Source organism: Cryptomeria japonica, chromosome 3 (genome assembly GCF_030272615.1).
Source record: "Cryptomeria japonica chromosome 3, Sugi_1.0, whole genome shotgun sequence".
NCBI lineage: Eukaryota > Viridiplantae > Streptophyta > Pinopsida > Cupressales > Cupressaceae > Cryptomeria > Cryptomeria japonica.
The window spans coordinates 208,633,965-208,653,020 of record NC_081407.1 but is presented as its reverse complement, the minus strand read 5'-3'; the positions used below and the strand labels follow the sequence as shown (position 1 = coordinate 208,653,020).

The window sequence follows — 19,056 nt, the reverse complement described above, 5'->3', positions numbered from 1 at the left end:
TCAGTTGTTGAATGGGAGACAAACTCCAGAAAGCCATAGCCTTGAGGATAAATAGTAAACTTGTTTCAAATAACCTTTATAGACACAACCTTCAATGACTAAAGACCCACATCAATATAACATTTTTACATAACCAATACACTATCACAAAAGCACCAACGCAAGCCAAGAAGTAGTTTTGAAAATAAAATAATTGAAAAATCTTAACTATCTTCGAAAGAAAGTTTTAGTTTGAAAATAAAGAAACTCCATGAATATTTTATAGATATAAATATATTTAAAAATTCGCATCAAATACATACAACTTGATGTATACTAAAAAATTTAAATGTAATTTTACAATTGCTTGAACTAGGAAGTTTTGTCATCTGTCTTCTGGAAATTCTTATAAAAAGCATTATGGATTGATTTGATATTTTTAAATCCACAAGTTTTTAAAAACCATCTGCTTTAAGATGTAGATAACTGATTTTTAAATCTTCTCAAATCTTAAATGTTGGAGATATTCTTACTTCCATGGTTGTTGGGTTTTTTTATAGCACGCAAAACTTATTGAATCTTCCTTTTCTTCTAGAATCCTACATGCAATAAATATTCTTACTTCCATGACTATTAGAATTTCTTTATATCAAGAAAAACTGATTCAATCTCTATCTAGATGATGGTAAATTGAATCACCTACTCAATGTCTCAACAGTGGGCCTTCTTGGAGACTCATACTCTTCCAAATGTAGGATTAAAAATGAACTTCTAATTGTGTGTGTAAAGCATTCAAAAACCAAAGCTCCCAACTCAAAATGAAAATATTGCATTAACTAACATGTTGGGCCTATACATGTAACACAAATATGTTATCATATTCTAGCTTCTCTTTTGAGGTCTTAACATGCATATATAAGAGAGCCATGTCACTTATTGAGACTGTAAGCATGCCAAATTGGTTTTGTAAGATGGTGTGGCTTCATTAGAACACTTAGCAATGTAGAGTGCTTCACTTCTAAAATTGGAAAGATAACATTGGCAGATCTTAAATTTATTGTGATAGTTTCTTTGCAAAAGGCCAATGTCTTGTGATTCACTTGTAAAAACATATACAAATGACAACTATATTTTATAATATTATTTCCTCTTTTCTCTTAAAACAGATCATATATGAGCTTCTTTTACTTCAATTTCTACTAGATAAACCATGTCAACATTACCCTCATTTTACCAAGTATTTTTAAATATATGAACTTCTATTTTTGGAATAATCTTTTGAACTCTTTCAATTTTTACCAAATATATCAATATCAACACTACCCTCATTTATCAAGTAAGGATTATCATCAAAACATTTTAGACCTCTAAAACAATATATAAACTACTATTAGATGATAGATCAGACATCGATCTCTTAAAATTTCTAATTATTTGTCTATACATTGGATAAAAACCAAGCATTCAAAGAATTGCACTTCTAACTATTTTTTGCTCTTTTTTGAAAAAAAAATTAAACTGTGCTATTGTCTCATTGTTTAAAATTCATATTTGCAATATCATGCAATGTTATCTTTATCTGGATGACAATAAGACCAGCAAAGACATATCAACCTCCAAAAATAAATGTATTTAATATACTCAACTTGAAAAACACAATAATTCACATCTTATATTGTACAAATATGATATTATATTTAAAACTGCAAAACTTTCAACATATATTACTATTGACGATAGTATTGCAAACATCCATTTGATGCGACCTCCAGTAGATATAAATAACTAGGATCCATGCCACGCACCTCATAGTGAATTCGATGTTTGATTATAAAGGGAGGTATATTCGCAAGTGCTTATTATTAAGGTTAAAATAACGGCATAATTATGCGACATTATTCACGATAGTTATGCACCATTCTCGGGAGCGATTCCAAGTCTAGACCCTGGGATGTCGTGCACCATTCGAAAATTCTAATGTTGATAGTTCCCAAATATGGAAAATACAGCATCTGCCCCGCCCGGAGGAAGAGCGAAAGCAAGGCATAACACAGTGCCCTCCTCATTCTCAGGGATTAAAGTGTTTTCCACAGGCAGAGTCAAGTCCAGACCATCGTCGAAATGCAACGTGATGATTGGAAACTTCACCTCGCCGGTCGGTTTGTTGTAGCACGTATCAAAAAGATTTGTGGGACTAGCCAAAGTCAGATCAGAGAGATGACGGCGGAAAGAATCTCGCTGGACATTATAAGCGGGCTCCACCAGCCGAGTGATAACTGTTCCCGACTCTATGATACTCCCTCTTCTCGTTGACTGATCCAAGGTGAAGGTTCCTTCTGGGATGAAAACAAGCTCCTCTCCCACAGAGATTCCGTTTAACCCCACATAATAGTACTGAGGCTTCATTCGATTGGAGTAGAGAGGCGTGAACTGCAACCCTGGCGCACAAAGAGCCTCTTTCCCCAGGAGGAGAGACCCCATGAAAGCAGAGGAGCTCCAGGAGGGAAGGCAATAAGAGAACGTACTGTCATATAACGTGGTCATCTGAGAAACAAATGATAGATTGTGACGCCCGGTGGATCCTCTGCATCCTTCCATTTGAATGATGCAATAGAAAAGACGCCAGGACTGAACACAGAAGCTTTGTCATTGTCGTCTTTGAGAAGCAGAGGCACTAATTTGGAAACATTGACAAGACGGCCATATTTATAAATGTGTATGCCACAAACTATTACTTGAATTGTTCTCTAATTGATTTCGTCTTCCCTTCTACTTGGAGTCCACACCATTTTATCAGCACGTAAGCTATTACTTGAATTGTTCTCTAATGGATTTCGTCTTCCCTTCTACTTGAGTCGTCATCATTTTATTTGCACGCAATTTATTTGGTTCATTTATTTCACTTCTTATGCCCACCTTTGGGCAGTCAATTTTTTTCTTTCGTCCTCGCCTACACATTCCTCTCACGTTTTTTATGCGATATTTTCTCATCGTTGGCTAATTTTTCACTCTCTTCTTAAGTAAGATAAACCTTATCTTGTTTGATTTGATTAGAGACAATTAATCAATTCATTCATTCACAATCATTCATTATCAAAAACAGTTTTTAAGCTTATGTCCGAAAATTTTCCTTAATGGTTACTATTATATTATATTTTTTTTTGAAAATTGTTATATATAAATAAATTAGATTATCTAAATAGATGTAAAGAATTAAGCATAAAATAATTTAGATTAAATTAATTGAATTGAGTAAATGTATAAAATGTATTTAAAAATTAAATATGGAAATTAGATGCATTTGGCTTTTAAAATAATAATAAAGAAATACCAATGATGTAATATTAGAATCATTTCTCATAATTTGTATAGAGATTTGTATGCATTTGCCTCTCTTATGTCTAAATTGGTCATAGTGGTGTTTACAAACACCTATGAGAAAATTGCAAGATTTAGAGGTTCATATTCACATAAGTCAACCCATTGGGTGAACTAGGATTGTTTGTCTCTCTTAGTGAATATCTAATGTTGAAATGCACAAATATGCAAGTGGTTTATATAAAATGATGTAGCTTATGATTCTTTATCCCTTAGAAAATGAAATGTCCTTTTGTGATTATTCCTTATTCAATCATGTATTCTACCTATTTTTTCTATGTCAATTGATGACACATTAAGTGCCATTAAATAACAAAAATAGCAATGATTCACAAAATAACGTGTACCAATGTCTTTGATAAACATAAGCACTAAAATGTAAAAATTCACAAGATGGCTATATTTATAAAAGTAGATGTCACAAACTATTACATGAATTGTTGTCTCTAAGTGGATTTCATATCATGTCACACTACTACATAAAAGAGGTATTAAAGACAGTAATTTAAGACAAAATAATACTCTTGTCTTAAATATACTTTTTTTGTTTAACTTTTTTTTAAGTTATTTAATTGTCTAAAATTAAGACAATAAGGAAAACGCTTTTCTAAAACTCTTTTTTCCCTCTCTTTTATTTTCTTCTATCTTCACTAAGCTCAATATGTCTCTGCTCCCCCGATGGCAGCGGCTTCATGCGAGGTGTTCACGACGTTCATTATCAATGGCGGGATTGCGGGAAGGAATGGAGGGGTTTTATTTAACCTGCAAAATCCGCCCATATTTTCCCATCCAGCTAGCAGAGGCAGGAGCTACGGGGAAGTGCGAGCACCGGAGTAGAGGCAGGGAAGGCAATAGAGCAAGCGTGGTTCAGGTGTGTTGCTTATGATTCCACATTTGCATGTGCGTCTGCCATAGCATTTCCAACTTTAATATGTACCAAAAACCCATTTTCTGCAACCCTTGCTCTCATCGTATTCCATGAGACTGTATCTCTATGAGGCTTTTTTATCAAACAATTTAAGTGCATTGTCTGTGATGGTGTCTTTGTGCTGCTATTATTGTTCTACTATGCCTGTCTTTAAACCTTTGTCATAGCTGCATTAGTATGGTCATGAACCAGATCTTAATGGGAGAATTATTTTTCATCTTTTCCTAGCCATATAGATTATTGCTGGAGATTCAAGAATCTCAAGCCGTTCTTTATTTCTCCCTTTACTTCTGAAGGGTTGTTTTATTTTGAACAATTCGCATGCGGTTGGTTCCTGGTGTTGCTGCCTTGTTTGAAGGTTGGGTGGGACCGTGGAGAAAGAATGGCTGGTGGTGGGACAGGGAGAAGGTGTCGGGTTTGAGGGTAAAGGGGTTAAGGGTGGAGGCTTTAGAGTGAGGTTTCTTGTGGGCTGGAGCCCTACCCATCCCGATTCTCTCGGGGCATAGTTCGGTGATTCAATTCAATAGTCAGATTTACCGGTGATTCAATAGGGTTATCGGTGATTCAATAGGGCCGGTAGAGCATCTGGCAATCTTCGATCCGTTCCCCACTTGCTACAGACTACTAATCTAGTAGAATAAAATAGAAACTAGGTACTCAACTGTTCCTACCTATCTATAAGGAGGACGAGGGGGAGCCCTGAACTATTACTATTATCTGGGGTGGGGGTGGCCAGGCATACAGTTGACACTCAAGCGTGGCATTGATCATCCTTCTCTAAAGTAGCCGTTGGCATAAACCATTCCTTATTGATTTGTTGGTCCTGATGTGATCGATTACCGGGACACTTTAAAACAACAAGTAATATGGAGGGAGATCTCATAACACAAGCATGATGATCCCGTTGCATAGGCAGAAGAATCAGAGCACTCTGAACAGAGCTCTGAACGAAACCTATTTCCTTGATGTGCTCCAAAAGATTACCCCAGGAAAACTGGTAGTTGCCCTCTTCATATCTTCCCCCCACCTCAATCAACATCTAGTTGGGAAAGAGGAGAGGGTCGGCCCATTGCTAGCGAGTCTCATCTGGCTTAACTAGCGGGCCCATTTTGTTTTCTCCAAAACCCAGTAAGTAATTGCTCTAGAGGTGGAGATACAGGTGGAAGTTCAGGCATCGTTAGTTGTTTTGGGATCTTCAAAGTAAAATTCTAAAAAGTAGCTAAGAGGAATGATTTCAAGTGCATATTCTAATAATAACAAGGTTGTTGAATATGAGGTGATATCTGTTTATAGTTCAGTACTCTCTTTTTTAAAAATATTTTGGAGTCCAATTTTGAATTTAATGCCTTTATATGTTGTTCTTCGAATCCATATCTATCAGTAGATTGCAGTCCTCTTTGAAAATTAAGCAAAAATGAATATTAGTTATTAAATATATATGATTCTTAGTTCGTCTTCCCTTTTAGTGACGGATATTGTTCATTACTGCTTCTTTTTTCTTGGCTCTGGGATTACTGATAATGTAAATATTTTTACAGAGGAAGTTCAATTATGTTATACTATATTTAATAAAATAATAAGCATTCTAAAACTAAAACTCTGTTTTGCATGCCTCATTTATGTCTAGCAAAGGTCTTAAAATTGATTTTGAAGTGGTGAAGCTCTGGGCTCAAATGTGTGTGCTTCTTTCTCAAATACTCGTCTGGGTTACTACCTTAATCTCTAAGTGAGCTTTTTTGGCTATCAAACTGAGCATAGCTAAAGGCATTCATTTGAGTTTTTAGGATATAGGATGTTGGTAATAACACAACCAACTGATGTCAGTATACTACAGTAAATGAGGTCATAGTTGTTGTGGTTAGGACTTTAGCAATTTGATTGGAAATTATTAACATACGTGTGGGAATTGATTTACATGAATGTGGAATATGAATTTGAACTTTCTTGGTTTTATACTCTATGTTATGTTGTTGATACAGTTGCAGGTTTTAGAAATAGGTGTTTTTTCTCACAACTTCAAGGTATACTCCATAATTGCACATAATTTAAAATCAGTCGTTTGGCACATGCATGCTTTTTACTTCCCTTCATTTATCTTCTGGCATTACCTCCATTTCAAAGTCGGTGTTAAGGTGTTAGCATGATAAATGAGATGATTTTTTGGGAGATGCATAATGTAAAAATCTCCTTTCCATCGAAACATAAACCTCCCTTAGACAACTATTTCTAATTAATTATGCTATCACATATTAATTTTACCCCTAGTGCATGCAGCATCAGGCATGTTGGATTGCATAATTTTACCCAGGGGTTTGAATTTGGGTCTATACTTTTAAACCCATATGTTTCACCACATGAGCTCATTCCATTTGATGGGAACTACTTACCCACTATAGTCGGACTTCTAGATTCTTGTCTAAATTATAGTTGCAAAGTGGGATGTTTGAGTTTATCTCTGGGGATACTCCTTCTTGAAGACTTGTAACTCTTTGCCAAGGTTTTCCACATATGCAGGGGTCATTCTTGAGTACTATATATATGCGTACGAGTAAATGAATGATGTAATTCAGTTGAGCATATCAGCTTTTCAGTTTGTCAAATATCACTACTTTCTTTAGCTGACTGCTTAATCGTGACAAACTAAAATTCTTTTAGCATGGAAACTAATATTGAAAACTTCATCAAAATTTGTTGCCAGTTGTTACTGTTATAGCACAATTTCCTACTATTATAGAATAATTTTGTGACCAAAAAACAAAAAATAATGCCTCTTTATCTGAATTGATGTTCTTGGTGAGTCGCTACACTTCAGTTCTTTCACAACATGAAGAAATGTTTGGAGCCTTTGTCACCATAAAGTTACAGGCGTTCAGACAGAGATTTTGGTAGTCTGGCCTAGTCCTTGGCAAGTCCCAACACTTTAGTTCTTTCTATATATTGTTCTCAGAATATGAAGAAATGTTTGGAGCCTTTGTAACCATAAAGTTCCAGGTGTACCTCATACAAAGATTTTGTTAGTCTAGCTAAGTCCTTGGGAAGTCCCAACACTTTACTTCTTTCTATATATTGTTTTCAAAATATGAAGAAAATGTTTGGAGCCTTTATCACCATAAGGTTCCAGTTTTCGTAGCTTGAACACTCTAGTCATGAGTACTGTAAAGTTTTTATCTTTTTATGCCAGTCTTTAATAAATTGAAAACTTAGATAAATTAAAGTCAAACATTACATTTTTTTGTTTGAAGTTTAATTTTATTATACTGAAGAAACAGTACTAAGTTCTTTCTTTCCTTTTTCTTTATTCTTATTTTGTTCCAAACTCTACAAAAACTGTAAACAACAATTTAGTTTTGGACAAGACTGCAATTCCTTCCTTTTAGTTTTTACTTGGATTCTAGGAAATGTGAAGCAGTCACCAAAATGAGAAATTGTGGAACTGTATCCAGTGGGAGTTCCATAATCACCTCAAATCTCAATTGGGAGTGACCTAAATCCTTGTTTTATGTGATATTCTCAATAATCAATTACTGTCTTTTCTAGATTTTTGTTTTCTACTTTGTTTATGATCAAATGAATAACTGAAACAAACTGAAATAATATATATTTGTTGTTATGACTTGTCTATTCATTATGGAAACTGAGTTGACTGAAACAATACATAACTACCATCTTGGAACTGTTGGTGAAGAAGACTAAAAAATAAATGTTTTACAATGTATCCAATATAATCTCATACCTGACAAGTTCAATACGTTGTTCAATACATCCTGATACCTTTTTCAGACAATATTAGTTATAGCCTATTGTGCCAATGGCACCATCTTCTAATAGTAGATATTGATTGACTAAAATATCGTTTGCACTTGGCACATATTTGATGCATGATTAAGCACCCTTCTTGACTGCCTAGAATACTTGTCACTTGCATACAGTCACTTAGTCCCTCCTTTGTCACCCAACAAGGGTATGATTATTGTGGCTAAGCGTTGACAAATCTGAAGTGTTATCAGGTGGATGTAGAGCGGCTTAACTGTAGATCTCTCTCCTAGCTGGTGGCACAATGTAATTAGTTTTGCACAGATGCCAAATTTGCCCTCTAGTGGTGTCACCTTCCTATGGTGCACAATTCTTCTATATTCCTATGACCTGTAGTGATGGTTTATCTCCAATAATTCCTTATATGACTTGGAAATAACTTGCTGATCCTGCTCACAAATTTGAGTCCTTCAACCTGAAATATTTTTAAATAAACTCTTGCATTGTGCTGCAAATACCTGAGTGGAAATTGTGAAGAAGAGGGTAGGGTTTCTTCCTTAACCTCTAAAAATGCCATCAAGGGGCTTCGTTGTTGTAGGTGTGAGAGCTAGAATCTCAAACAATAAATAAGAATATGGAAAATCAGATGATCCAACTGAGCAAATGAAACTTGTAAAAATACGTACATGAAACTTGCAAAAATACGTACATGAAACTTGCAAATGATAACAAAGAATATACATACCCTTCAAATCCACCTTCCATATTGGTTTGTTGGATATACATACCCTGTTTCAAAGCTCCCATTTAATCAATAGTAGGGAGAACGCTGGTAAAGGTTGTGGAATCTGGTTTTACACCTGCTAATTGCATTTGCTTGGAAGTCTCTTAAACTTTTTCAACAAGTCCATTTTGTGCATATCTTACAATCATTTCAGTCCTTGAGACCACATTTCTTTCAGGGATACCGTTGTGCCTTGTCTTCTTCCACATTTTGCAAGCATGCCTATAAGAACAGTTGCAACTGCAACATATGAAAAAAATCTTCTATCCTTTATGCTTTGATGGATGTTCATACCTTGTTTCAGAGTTCCCATTTTGGCATGAATAGGGATGATGCTAGCAAAGGTTGTGAAATTTGGCTTTACACCTACCAAGTGCACTTTCTTCAAAGTTTCTAAAGCCTTTTCAACAAATCATAAGCTTCTAAAATCTTCCTCAAAATAACGAAAGTCTGATACTGCTTTAGGACAATTATCCATCTGCACGATGTCTTTACTTTTATCTCAGGGTCTTCATGAAACTCTGCATACCTCTGTCATTAGCTAGGATGCAATTATTTTATGGTCTTCACTATATTGTTAATGATGAAAATGACAATAAAGTTGCTATTATCCTTCCTTAAGATGGCTTTAGTGTAACAAGTTAAAGCCACCACAAAGTGGGATAGGTTGTAACCACCACTAATTGAAGAGCAGAGCTCCATGCCAAATTATAGCCCAGATGATCATCTTAGTTGTGGTTGAATTATGGTCATCTTAGCTATTAGTGGATGATACCACCTTTTTAGTAGGGTGAGATCAGCCACGGCTGATTTTTCTTGATTACTTGCACTTGGGCCCAATAGAGTTATTGTAGCCATTTTAGTCTACGTATGTGAGTCTAAATTATAGTCTGAAAGTTGAGACCGATATGTTGATTTTCAAAGAAGGGAAACATTGCTAAGTGTCAAATTTTTCTAGAAGTGGATGATACAGAATTATCAGAAATGGGTAGAAACTTGCTAGTTCAATCTACTTGGGTAATATTAATAGTAGTCATGTGCCTCACAAATACCCTTAGTTTCTAGTTGTGAAATTTTAGTAGTAGTCACGGGCTTCACCAATACCCCCTATGAAATTAGACACTCATTTTTGGGGTAGTGAAGTGGAACAATAAACCAGATTCTTTGGTTTGGCCTTCAAGCAAGTTATACGAGATATTTTTGATGATATTTAAACCTATCTATTATGAATTAAAAGTAGTTCTGGTTGTGGTAATGTTGATTGAATGGTATGCTAAATTTGTGTTTATGTTTGTCAATATGTGTGACTGCTTGAATGAACTTTAAATTCTCTATTTTTCCTAAAATGACCATAGATAAAAGGGATGAAATTGCATAGAATCCTTTGGCTTCATCATGATTGTAATCCATTCATGCCAAAGTAATTTATTCAAGGTATTTATGACTTCAACCTTAGAAAGTAAATTAACAAATATTTCTGTCAGTAGGAATTTAGAAACTAAATTAACAAATAATTTTGTCTATCATCATAAGAAATATTTTAACAGAGTTCTATTTTTTCCTTGATCGAATCATCACAAGAAATTGGACAAGTGCGAGCGTGAGTCTAAAGAAACTATCCTTTGCCACCATCTACGATTTTCAATTCGGGTATGTATTTTTACCAATGCTGACTACTAGTATAAAGTAGTACATTCAAAAAATCATATATATGTAATCTTTTGTGGCAACGTTATTTCTCCTGAATCTAATATAGTCTTGTTATCATCTTGATATGCAAATTTAAGAGTTGTTAATAGAATGTAGACTCAACCTTGACGTAATTAAATTATTAATCTCAAAGGATACAAATCTGTGCAGGCCTTTGACTATTCAAACTAAAATTTTATTGTTGTTTTGGATATCTTCCAATGTGAAGGCCCTTGATTTGTTTTCTTGTGGTTCCATATGAGTTTTTGACTTCTTTTGTCTTCATACCAACTCCATTATGGAATGGATCATGTGATTGTTCAAGGGTCTTAACTTGCTTTTACAATTTGGGTGTAGCTGAGCTTTTGATAATGGTATGTTTGATGTGAAGACTCTTTACCCTCTGATTGTGACTCTGACAATTCAAAGCCTTTGACTGCCAGGATCATAGGGATATCATATATCTCTTGCACAAGTATATGAATATCTTTCCATATAGCTATATGTATCATCATTGGACTGCATTTTCTTCTTTTGTGACTCATTTGGCACCATGAATCTTATGAATCCTTTTCTGTGGATGCATCTTTTCTAGACTATATCTTGAGTATATTGAGTATCTTTTTTATGTGGTTTACTTCTACTTCATTCTTCCTCTTTGTCCTGCATATTCAAGGAGTTCATTGTCCCTTTTTTTCTTTTTTGTCTTTTCCCATTAATTTTAAAAAGTTTTAGTATCTAACGAAGCTAATACCTGGAGGTAAGTGAGGAGTAGATAAATATTATTTCAATATATAAAGAGCCATTGCAAATTTTCAGTGACGATTGAGGTTGCAAATATGTACTTTGTAGCTGAATGAGATAACATCCTGCAGGTATGATTATAATTAATTATATGTCTATGACTGTAATTGTTTACTGGAAGTAGATTGAATCAGGATCACTCTGCTGTTTGTTGGGGTATGCTTGAATCCATTTCCTGTACTCCTCATTCACTTTCAATCTATCTTCTGTAGTTAAATGTTGAGATCACTCTGGTTGGAAGTCTGGAATCGTGGTAAAATAGGACGCATACTGTTGCATCTTCTTTGTGTGTGGAATCCTCATCTCCTTGAACCTGGGAAGATATATGTAAGTTCAACCATTATGAAGCTTATAAACATTTTTTTAATTCATACATAACTAAAACCCGATAAAATTTGTCTGGTTCACATTTTACTAAACTTTTCAACAATTAGAGGATTTTCCCTATTTGAATTTTGTTTTTGCTGCAATATGTGGCGATTGACAATATTTTAGGTAGTGATTTTGAAACTGCAATAAATTTAATAAATCAATGGGTTTGTTTGCTTTTCCTTGTGCTTTGAAGTGGAGGTTATATTCTAGTATTGGAGGGAAAATCTGAAATCTTTTATAGTGACCACTGTAGCCAAGTATGCGGAAGCTTTTATTTCCAAACTCCTAAAAAAATTATCCTATTTGAGTAGTAAAGTCATTGCAAAAAAATTTAGTTTGAAGATTTCAATGCAGATGTTAGATTTGGGTAATATTAATGACCTTTTTACAGCCTCTTGAATGCTTCCCTCTGAAAATGATGACTCACTTGCCACTTCAAGGAGAGAAAGTTGATGTACATTTCAAATGCAGACATTGCTCCTTGCCCAGGCCCAATATATTGTGCGTGTGCAGCTACATTCATGGACTAATAATGACCAGTCCCTTGTATCTTATACATAGTCATAAACATACAGCCTATACATAATTGAGTACACCAAGATATGAAAAAAGAAAGAATTTTACTTAGCATTCCACAAAAATCCCAGAATTCTAAGGAAATGGATATACCATCAGCAATCAATAGGACATGTCCATCCGCATAAAAGAATTTTACTTAGCATTCCACAAAAATCCCAGAATTCTAAGGAAATGGATATACCATCAGCAATCAATAGGACATGTCCATCCGCATCACTCCATTTATTGAGGGGCAATCTATCCATTGACTTCCTTTCTATTATGATCTCTTCGCTAATTGACTCAATAACATTTCTTAGATCATCCCATAACTCAATCCCATCCAGTTGCTGTAAAGCACGGTGTTTACAGCTAGGGCTTCCACGAGTGGTTCGTTCTGCTAAGACCGACTTTGCCATATCCTCTGATTGGTCCATCTTCCGGATTGACCAGAGGGTATAGTCTCCTGCATAATATAAATAATCCAGTAAGCTTCCTGTTGCATTTACTTGAAGTTAACACCCATTTTATATTAGAGATAGCCCCAACTAGCCTGGGGGTCCACACAGTTGACACTATAATAGCTATGAAACAACATATGTAGAACACATGAAAATTGATTCTGTATTCCCAATTTCGGTTTCCCATGAGCGACTTTCCTTATTTCCGAAATAAATTTTGTTTATTTGTAATGTTAGGGTTTTAAAACAATATTGTTTAGAGACAGACACCTTTGTTACTATTGTAGTATAGCACGAGAGAAAATACTGTAACATCTTAAGCAGACACGAGATTTCATTCAAATGAAAACTTGTGGACTGTTCATTCCTTGGTTATTAATTTTGTTATATATTTGCAAATTCAATAACTGAAATCCCATTTCTCAAAAAATGATCACGTGGAATGGAAAAATGCCAGCAATATGTCTTATGGTATCCATCACTTACAGAGTTAGAGTTAGCATATCTAGAAAGAAGTCTCAGAAACACCATATAATTGTCATCAGTGCCATCAGGGACTACATGGTTAGCCTTTCTTTACACCAAAGCAATCTAATGTTTTCATGGATTAGCAATTTAGTAGGGCACCCACATGTACCTGCACTAGATATGACCATGGCAGTATTGGTCCTTTTTTCTCTATGTACAATGAAATCTCCTTTTTTGAGCGCATCAAATAGTTTACACAGTAGAGATCACATCATAATAAGCCAAAATATCTTCAGAACCATATCAAAAGCTGATTATATGGAAGCATTATTTTCACTGACTTGAGATGTGGATCATGGACTAATGCACCCCATGTTCACATTTTCAGGTATCTGGGAGCATCCACAACCATCTGTTTGCGAACAGCAGACCATATCCCATCTGCCCCAATCAAAAGTTTGCAGGGAACCACCTTGATTCTATGATCTTCTGTACCCTCTTTGGGGCACTTAACAGAGTTCTATTTTTTCCTTGATCGAATCATCACAAGAAATTGGACAAGTGCAAGCGTGAGTCTAAAGAAACTATCCTTTGCCACCATCTACAATTTTCAATTCGGGTATGTATTTTTACCAATGCTGACTACTAGTATAAAGTAGTACATTCAAAAAATCATATATATATAATCTTTTGTGGCAACGTTATTTCTCTTGAATCTAATATAGTGTTGTTATCATCTTGATATGCAAATTTAAGAGTTGGTAATAGAATGTAGACTCAACCTGACGTAATTAATCTCAAAGGATACAAATCTGTACAGGCCTTTGACTGTTCAAACTAAAATTTTATTGTTGTTTTGGATATCTTTCAATGTGAAGGCCCTTGATTTTTTTTCTTGTGGTTCCATTTGAATTTTTGAATAAGCATATTCAGCTGGAGATGGTAACTGCTAATTTTAATTTTATTTTGAGTAAAATATTAGTTAGCAGTATGTTGAAATTATTTACGAGGAGTCAGAGTTAAAGGTGGTTGTATTTACAGGGAGATGAAGGTAACAGAGAAGCTATAGCACAAATATTGCAAAGTGTGGAGAAGGCACGCCGGATGGTTGGAGGATTAGCTCTTGTAGCCTTCTTGCTAGACCAGATTGAAGAGATCTCTGAAAACCGGAGTGAATACATTGAACTCTTAAGACAAATGTTTAAGCTTGCTGGGTATATCAGAAGGATGATGTATGCTATGCCACAAGAAGAAAATATATTGAATGAAGCAATTATATTGATTGTTGAAGGATCCATGATATGCGCTTTGCAAATAAAGTCTAGAACACTTTTCTGTTAAAATGTCTACAATGATTAAATATCTGAATTTAGTATGAATTTTATTAGTTTTATCATCATTTATGTTATTGTAACTGAAATGATCCGTATTGCAGGTTTTTGAAGGGTTTTGTGAACCACGAAGGCTTGGGCACTGTAAAATTGAAAATAAAGCAGCTTCATCAGGATCTTACATTGTGAGCGCTAATAGAAATACAACAGATCAACAGCCTGTTGCTTTCTCTCCATGGAAGCCTACTTATACAGATCATGCAGGTAAATATATACAAACCTTGTTTTTTTCAAATTTTTCAACTATATTTACATGTGTTGTTATTAGCTTAATATTCTCTTGTGGGCTCATCAGCAGTTGGCATCCAAAAGTAGAAGAAACAATTAATGAATTTGCTAGACATGGAAACAACAAACAAGTCTCCATTGGCTGTAGTTATTTATGGATTTGGCAGCATAGGAAAGACCACCCTCGCCACTGCTGTTATTGCTGACTTGGATCTCACAAATTATAACTCTTCAGGAGTTCAAATGCAAGACCAGCCCATTTAAACTGACATCCATTTCGCTCTGGCCAATGTTAACAATTCTCTTAAGGACTCATCAAAGTCGTGAAGTTCATAAACATGTAGTGTAAGAGTTATCAAGAGTCTTCAGCATGATGACCATCAATTGTCAAGGAATAAAGGTTTATCATAGGGTAATTATGTGGTGTGTCAGCAGCAAGGACATACAAATTTAGTGACCGTACAGCCCCCACCCATAACTAGAATACTGTACATAGTGGACATGGGGAAGGACCAGCTATGAGATGGACTTGGCATGGGGAAGGAAGATCAACAACTATCTTCGCTATGGAAAACAGTACTGCCAATTCAACAGGATTTTTTTTGAAGTTATGGACATCTTTTCAGCTATTTTTCCTTTGTTAAGTGGGTTGTAATAATGTTTCCCATGTTAAGTGGATTGTGTTAATTTCTCATGGATTCTATTACTTTTAGCATCTTGGTTTAATATTGGGTTCAATATTTTAATTTGGCTTCTTTGTTCTGCTTCCACCCTTTGAAGGCATACATGTCCCATTCTTGTGCTCGTGATCTGAATTGGGAATATTATTAAATTATTCTTTTATAAATAATAAAAATCATCTTTACTTTTATGGTTTATCAATGAAAAATGATGTATGTAATGTCTTTTCCCAGCCTTGACATAATAGGAATATAATGGTCATGATTTGGTGTTATTGTGGTTTAGGTAATCATAGTCTCAAGGTAACCATCTTGTTCTAAATAATTTGTTTTTTCTTAGTAGAGTGTTGGGTTGTTTTTTGTCAGGTACGACAACAATTCAGAGAAATCTTTCTAGAAATGGGGTAAGCATTTATTTTGTTACAAACTCAATTTATTCGTTTGTTCCTTAATTAGTTCTTTCATATCTGATATCATGATGTTAGCCTGCACTTTTGTGCTCGTGGCTTTGGAATATTTTTCTTGTCTATGTATTGAAATTTGTTTTACTTTGTATGCAGATTTGAAGAGATGCCGACAAATAACTTTGTTGAGAGTAGGTAAGAAAGTTGGAAATATCTAATTATTTTCTCTAATGCCTATTGCTTTTGATATTAATTTTTGCCAGGGGAATAATGTGTAAAAAATATGCCTTTATAATGCTAAATCATTTTTTTTAAGAAAGCACATTATATATCATTGACTGGTATTTAACGTTGTCAAGAAGTAAATTATAAGGTAAGGCTTAATTTGTGGGATATTCTCACCTGACTTGTAATTTGGATGTAAAATTGACTGCCCTAGATTTTCTTAGGTTATTGCATCAGGAAATAAGCAGCTTACTTGCAAACAATAAATTAGCTTAATATTTTCAACTATATTTACATGTGTTGTTATTAGCTTAATATTCTCTTGTGGGCTCATCAGCAGTTGGCATCCAAAAGTAGAAGAAACAATTAATGAATTTGCTAGACATGGAAACAAAGAACAAGTCTCCATTGGCTGTAGTTATTTATGGATTTGGCGGCATAGGAAAGACCACCCTCGCCACCGCTGTTATTGCTGACTTAGATCTCACAATTACAACTATTCAGGAGTTCAAATGCAAGAAGACAGCTCCAGGAACGTCATAAAATGCATGCAGCAGCAAATATTGAAAGATGCCTTCCCAGCATATAATGACAGAAATTTAACATTGAGAAATAGTGCTCACAAAATGCATGCAGCAGCAAATATTGTTGGAGCTGAGGAGGTCACACATCTGGAAGAAGCGGCTTTGTTCAAGACATTCGACAAAGGCAACGTTATTGTTCTTGATACCTTCCAAGCAAAAGGGTTGAGTATGTCTGAATCGAATAGAATAACTAATATGCAATCCTGGCTTGATGTTTTATGCGACAATAAGGTATGCCTTTCCATTTGTATATACCAGTACATGGTAGAAATGCAAAGTGTAGTACTAATATTAATGAAACATGTGATGTTTTAGCAGAGGCTCGATCAAATTTAAAGGAAACTGGCTTACCAAGGAGGAGACTGAACCTGTGTACGAACTTGATGAGAAGCCTGGCCTTGGGGAACAAGATAAATGTATCAGGGTCAAGCCAAAAGACACCCAAATTTAAAGAACTGAAATTTCTCAAACTAGGTGGCGACATGTCTGGTTTATGGCCAGTAAATTTGGAGTGCCTTGAGCGGTTGGCTGTGTACTATGGCCCTGTCTTTAAGGATGTTCATGTCTTATTGATCTATTAAAAAAATTCATTGCCTTGCCCAAGTGAAATGGGGCCATGTAAGGTGTATGTACTATATACTGAGCCAAAGCCTCCTCCAAGATTGTAAGCTGCTAAAAATGGCTCTATCTAGTCATGTGAAGTTCGATTCTATTGTGCTCATCTATACTTGTCAAAAATGTGGATGCCCGTGTCCATTGTTCATGGAGTTAGTAGTATTGAAGGATTTGGCTTGTGGCCATAAGGAAACTATGTGTTTCCGTGAAGACACCGCTACCTTCTCTTGTAAAGATTAACCTTGTGGTAACCTTTCATTGTGAAAGCTGCCATTTCCTATTTACTGTATTCAATATTCTCTGGAGAAACACCACATCATTATGTAATATACAAAACATTGAAAATTAATATAATTACTACTGTTTATTGTTAATAATTTTGTCATGGTATTTTGTTCAATGTTTTGTAAGAAATTAAATATTGAAAATAATTACATTGAATCTTCTCTTACTATTTGGAAACATTGAAGGTTGAAACCTACACAAAAAAATATTTAAGAGAAATTGTTTATTTTTTTAATACATTTTGATTGAAAATTACACAATTTATTTTAAAAATAAATTGTTTATTTTTTTAATACATTTTTTTATAGTCTTTCGAGAGACAATAGTTGAGGTCTAAAGACATATTGTCTCTTGAGAGACAATATGATTTTAATCCCAACTATTGTCTGTAGAGAGACAATATGTCTTTAAATCCCAACTTTTGTCTCTAAAGAGACAAAAGTGAAATTGTCTCTACAAAGACAAAAAAAACTTTTGTTTTAAATTGTCTTTATAGAGACAATTTTAAAGACGATAATTTAAGACACTCGGTTAAAGACATTTTTTAAGACAATACTAAACTTTTGTTTTGTCTCAAGTTGAGACAATTTGCTCAAAAAATGTCTTAAATATTGTCTTAAAACACCCCTCTATGTAGTAGTGTCATTAACACAAAATTTATCTGGTTCACTTTTTTCAAAGGTTATGCTCACCTTTGAGCAGTCATGATTTTTTTTCTTTCCTCCTAGCCAACTACATCCCTTTCACAAGATGGCCATATTTATAGAAGTGGATGCCACAAATTATTACTTGAATTGTTGTCCCTAAGTGGATTCTGTGTCATTTTATTAACATGAAATTTATATGGTTCACTTTTTTCAATGGTTATGTCAACCTTTGGGCAGTCAGAAACTTCTATCCTAGCCAACCACATTCCTTTCACATTTTCTATTCAAGATGTTTTTCTTCCTTGGATAACTTTCCACACTCTTTTTAAATGAGATAAATATTATCCTTTTTTATTTTATTGCAACCAATCAATTCATTCATTCACAACTATTCATTATCAAAAATAGGTTTTAATTTTCTACTAGAAATTTTTCCTTATTTTTATTTATTATAAAATTATTTTATATAAATAAATTAGATTATTAAATACATGTAAATAATTATGTATAAACTAATTTAGATTAAATTAGTTGGATTGAATAAATATAGAAGATATGTGTGTTTGGCCTTGAAAATATTAATAAAGAAATACTAATGATGTCATCTTAGAATCATTTTTCATAAATATAAAATAATTATGCTTTCAGTTTTAAAGATGTTTAAATATCACTCCCTTGATTTGAAACTATCTCAAAATAGTTACCTTTTGTACAATCTAAAATTTCTCTTTCATTTTGACCAACCACATTCCTTTCATATTGTTTATGCAAGATACTTTCCCTCCTTGACTATTTTTACACTCTCTACTTAAGCTCTATCTTG

General features: G+C 34.3%; 2 protein-coding genes across 17 annotated transcripts; one reads left to right on the top strand and one right to left on the bottom strand.

Moving 5' to 3' along the window:
* Nucleotides 1-1,784: 1,784 nt before the first annotated feature.
* On the bottom strand, nucleotides 1,785-2,647 carry LOC131048264 (aspartyl protease 25). The gene has a single exon (XM_057982159.2). The coding sequence runs from the start codon at nucleotides 2,575-2,577 to the stop codon at nucleotides 1,954-1,956; it is 624 nt and encodes a 207-aa protein (XP_057838142.2). The 5' UTR covers nucleotides 2,578-2,647; the 3' UTR covers nucleotides 1,785-1,953.
* Nucleotides 2,648-3,992: 1,345 nt separating this feature from the next.
* Nucleotides 3,993-17,407, top strand: LOC131048262 (uncharacterized). Of its 16 annotated transcripts, none has more exons than XR_009371954.1 (10): nucleotides 3,998-4,228; nucleotides 10,404-10,472; nucleotides 11,528-11,642; nucleotides 13,563-13,793; nucleotides 14,216-14,406; nucleotides 14,610-14,769; nucleotides 15,840-15,877; nucleotides 16,034-16,072; nucleotides 16,440-16,917; nucleotides 17,005-17,407. XR_009371954.1 is itself a non-coding variant. In XM_057982156.2 (6 exons), exons 1-4 carry the CDS (start codon nucleotides 4,019-4,021, stop codon nucleotides 16,037-16,039), a joined length of 414 nt encoding a protein of 137 aa, XP_057838139.2. In that variant the 5' UTR covers nucleotides 3,993-4,018; the 3' UTR covers nucleotides 16,040-16,072; nucleotides 16,607-16,917; nucleotides 17,005-17,407. The 16 variants fall into 16 exon arrangements, 7 of the variants coding, with proteins under 7 accessions (XP_057838139.2, XP_057838138.2, XP_057838137.2 ...); XR_009106381.2 differs by lacking the exon at nucleotides 3,998-4,228 and adding an exon at nucleotides 4,236-5,413; XR_009106386.2 differs by lacking the exon at nucleotides 11,528-11,642 and having other exon boundaries at nucleotides 14,216-14,345.
* Nucleotides 17,408-19,056: the final 1,649 nt, after the last annotated feature.

What these genes read in the sequence shown, in the direction of transcription:
- LOC131048264 (XM_057982159.2), bottom strand. Translation starts at nt 2,577, where the DNA reads ATGGAAGGATGCAGAGGATCCACCGGGCGTCACAATCTATCATTTGTT.
- LOC131048262 (XM_059218179.1), top strand. Translation starts at nt 4,019, where the DNA reads ATGTCTCTGCTCCCCCGATGGCAGCGGCTTCATGCGAGGTGTTCACGA. An exon ending in ATAGAGCAAGCGTGGTTCAG is followed by an intron (nt 4,229 to 10,403) that starts GTGTGTTGCTTA and finishes AATCATCACAAG; the next exon opens with AAATTGGACAAGTGCGAGCG. An exon ending in ATCTACGATTTTCAATTCGG is followed by an intron (nt 10,473 to 14,215) that starts GTATGTATTTTT and finishes TTGTATTTACAG; the next exon opens with GGAGATGAAGGTAACAGAGA.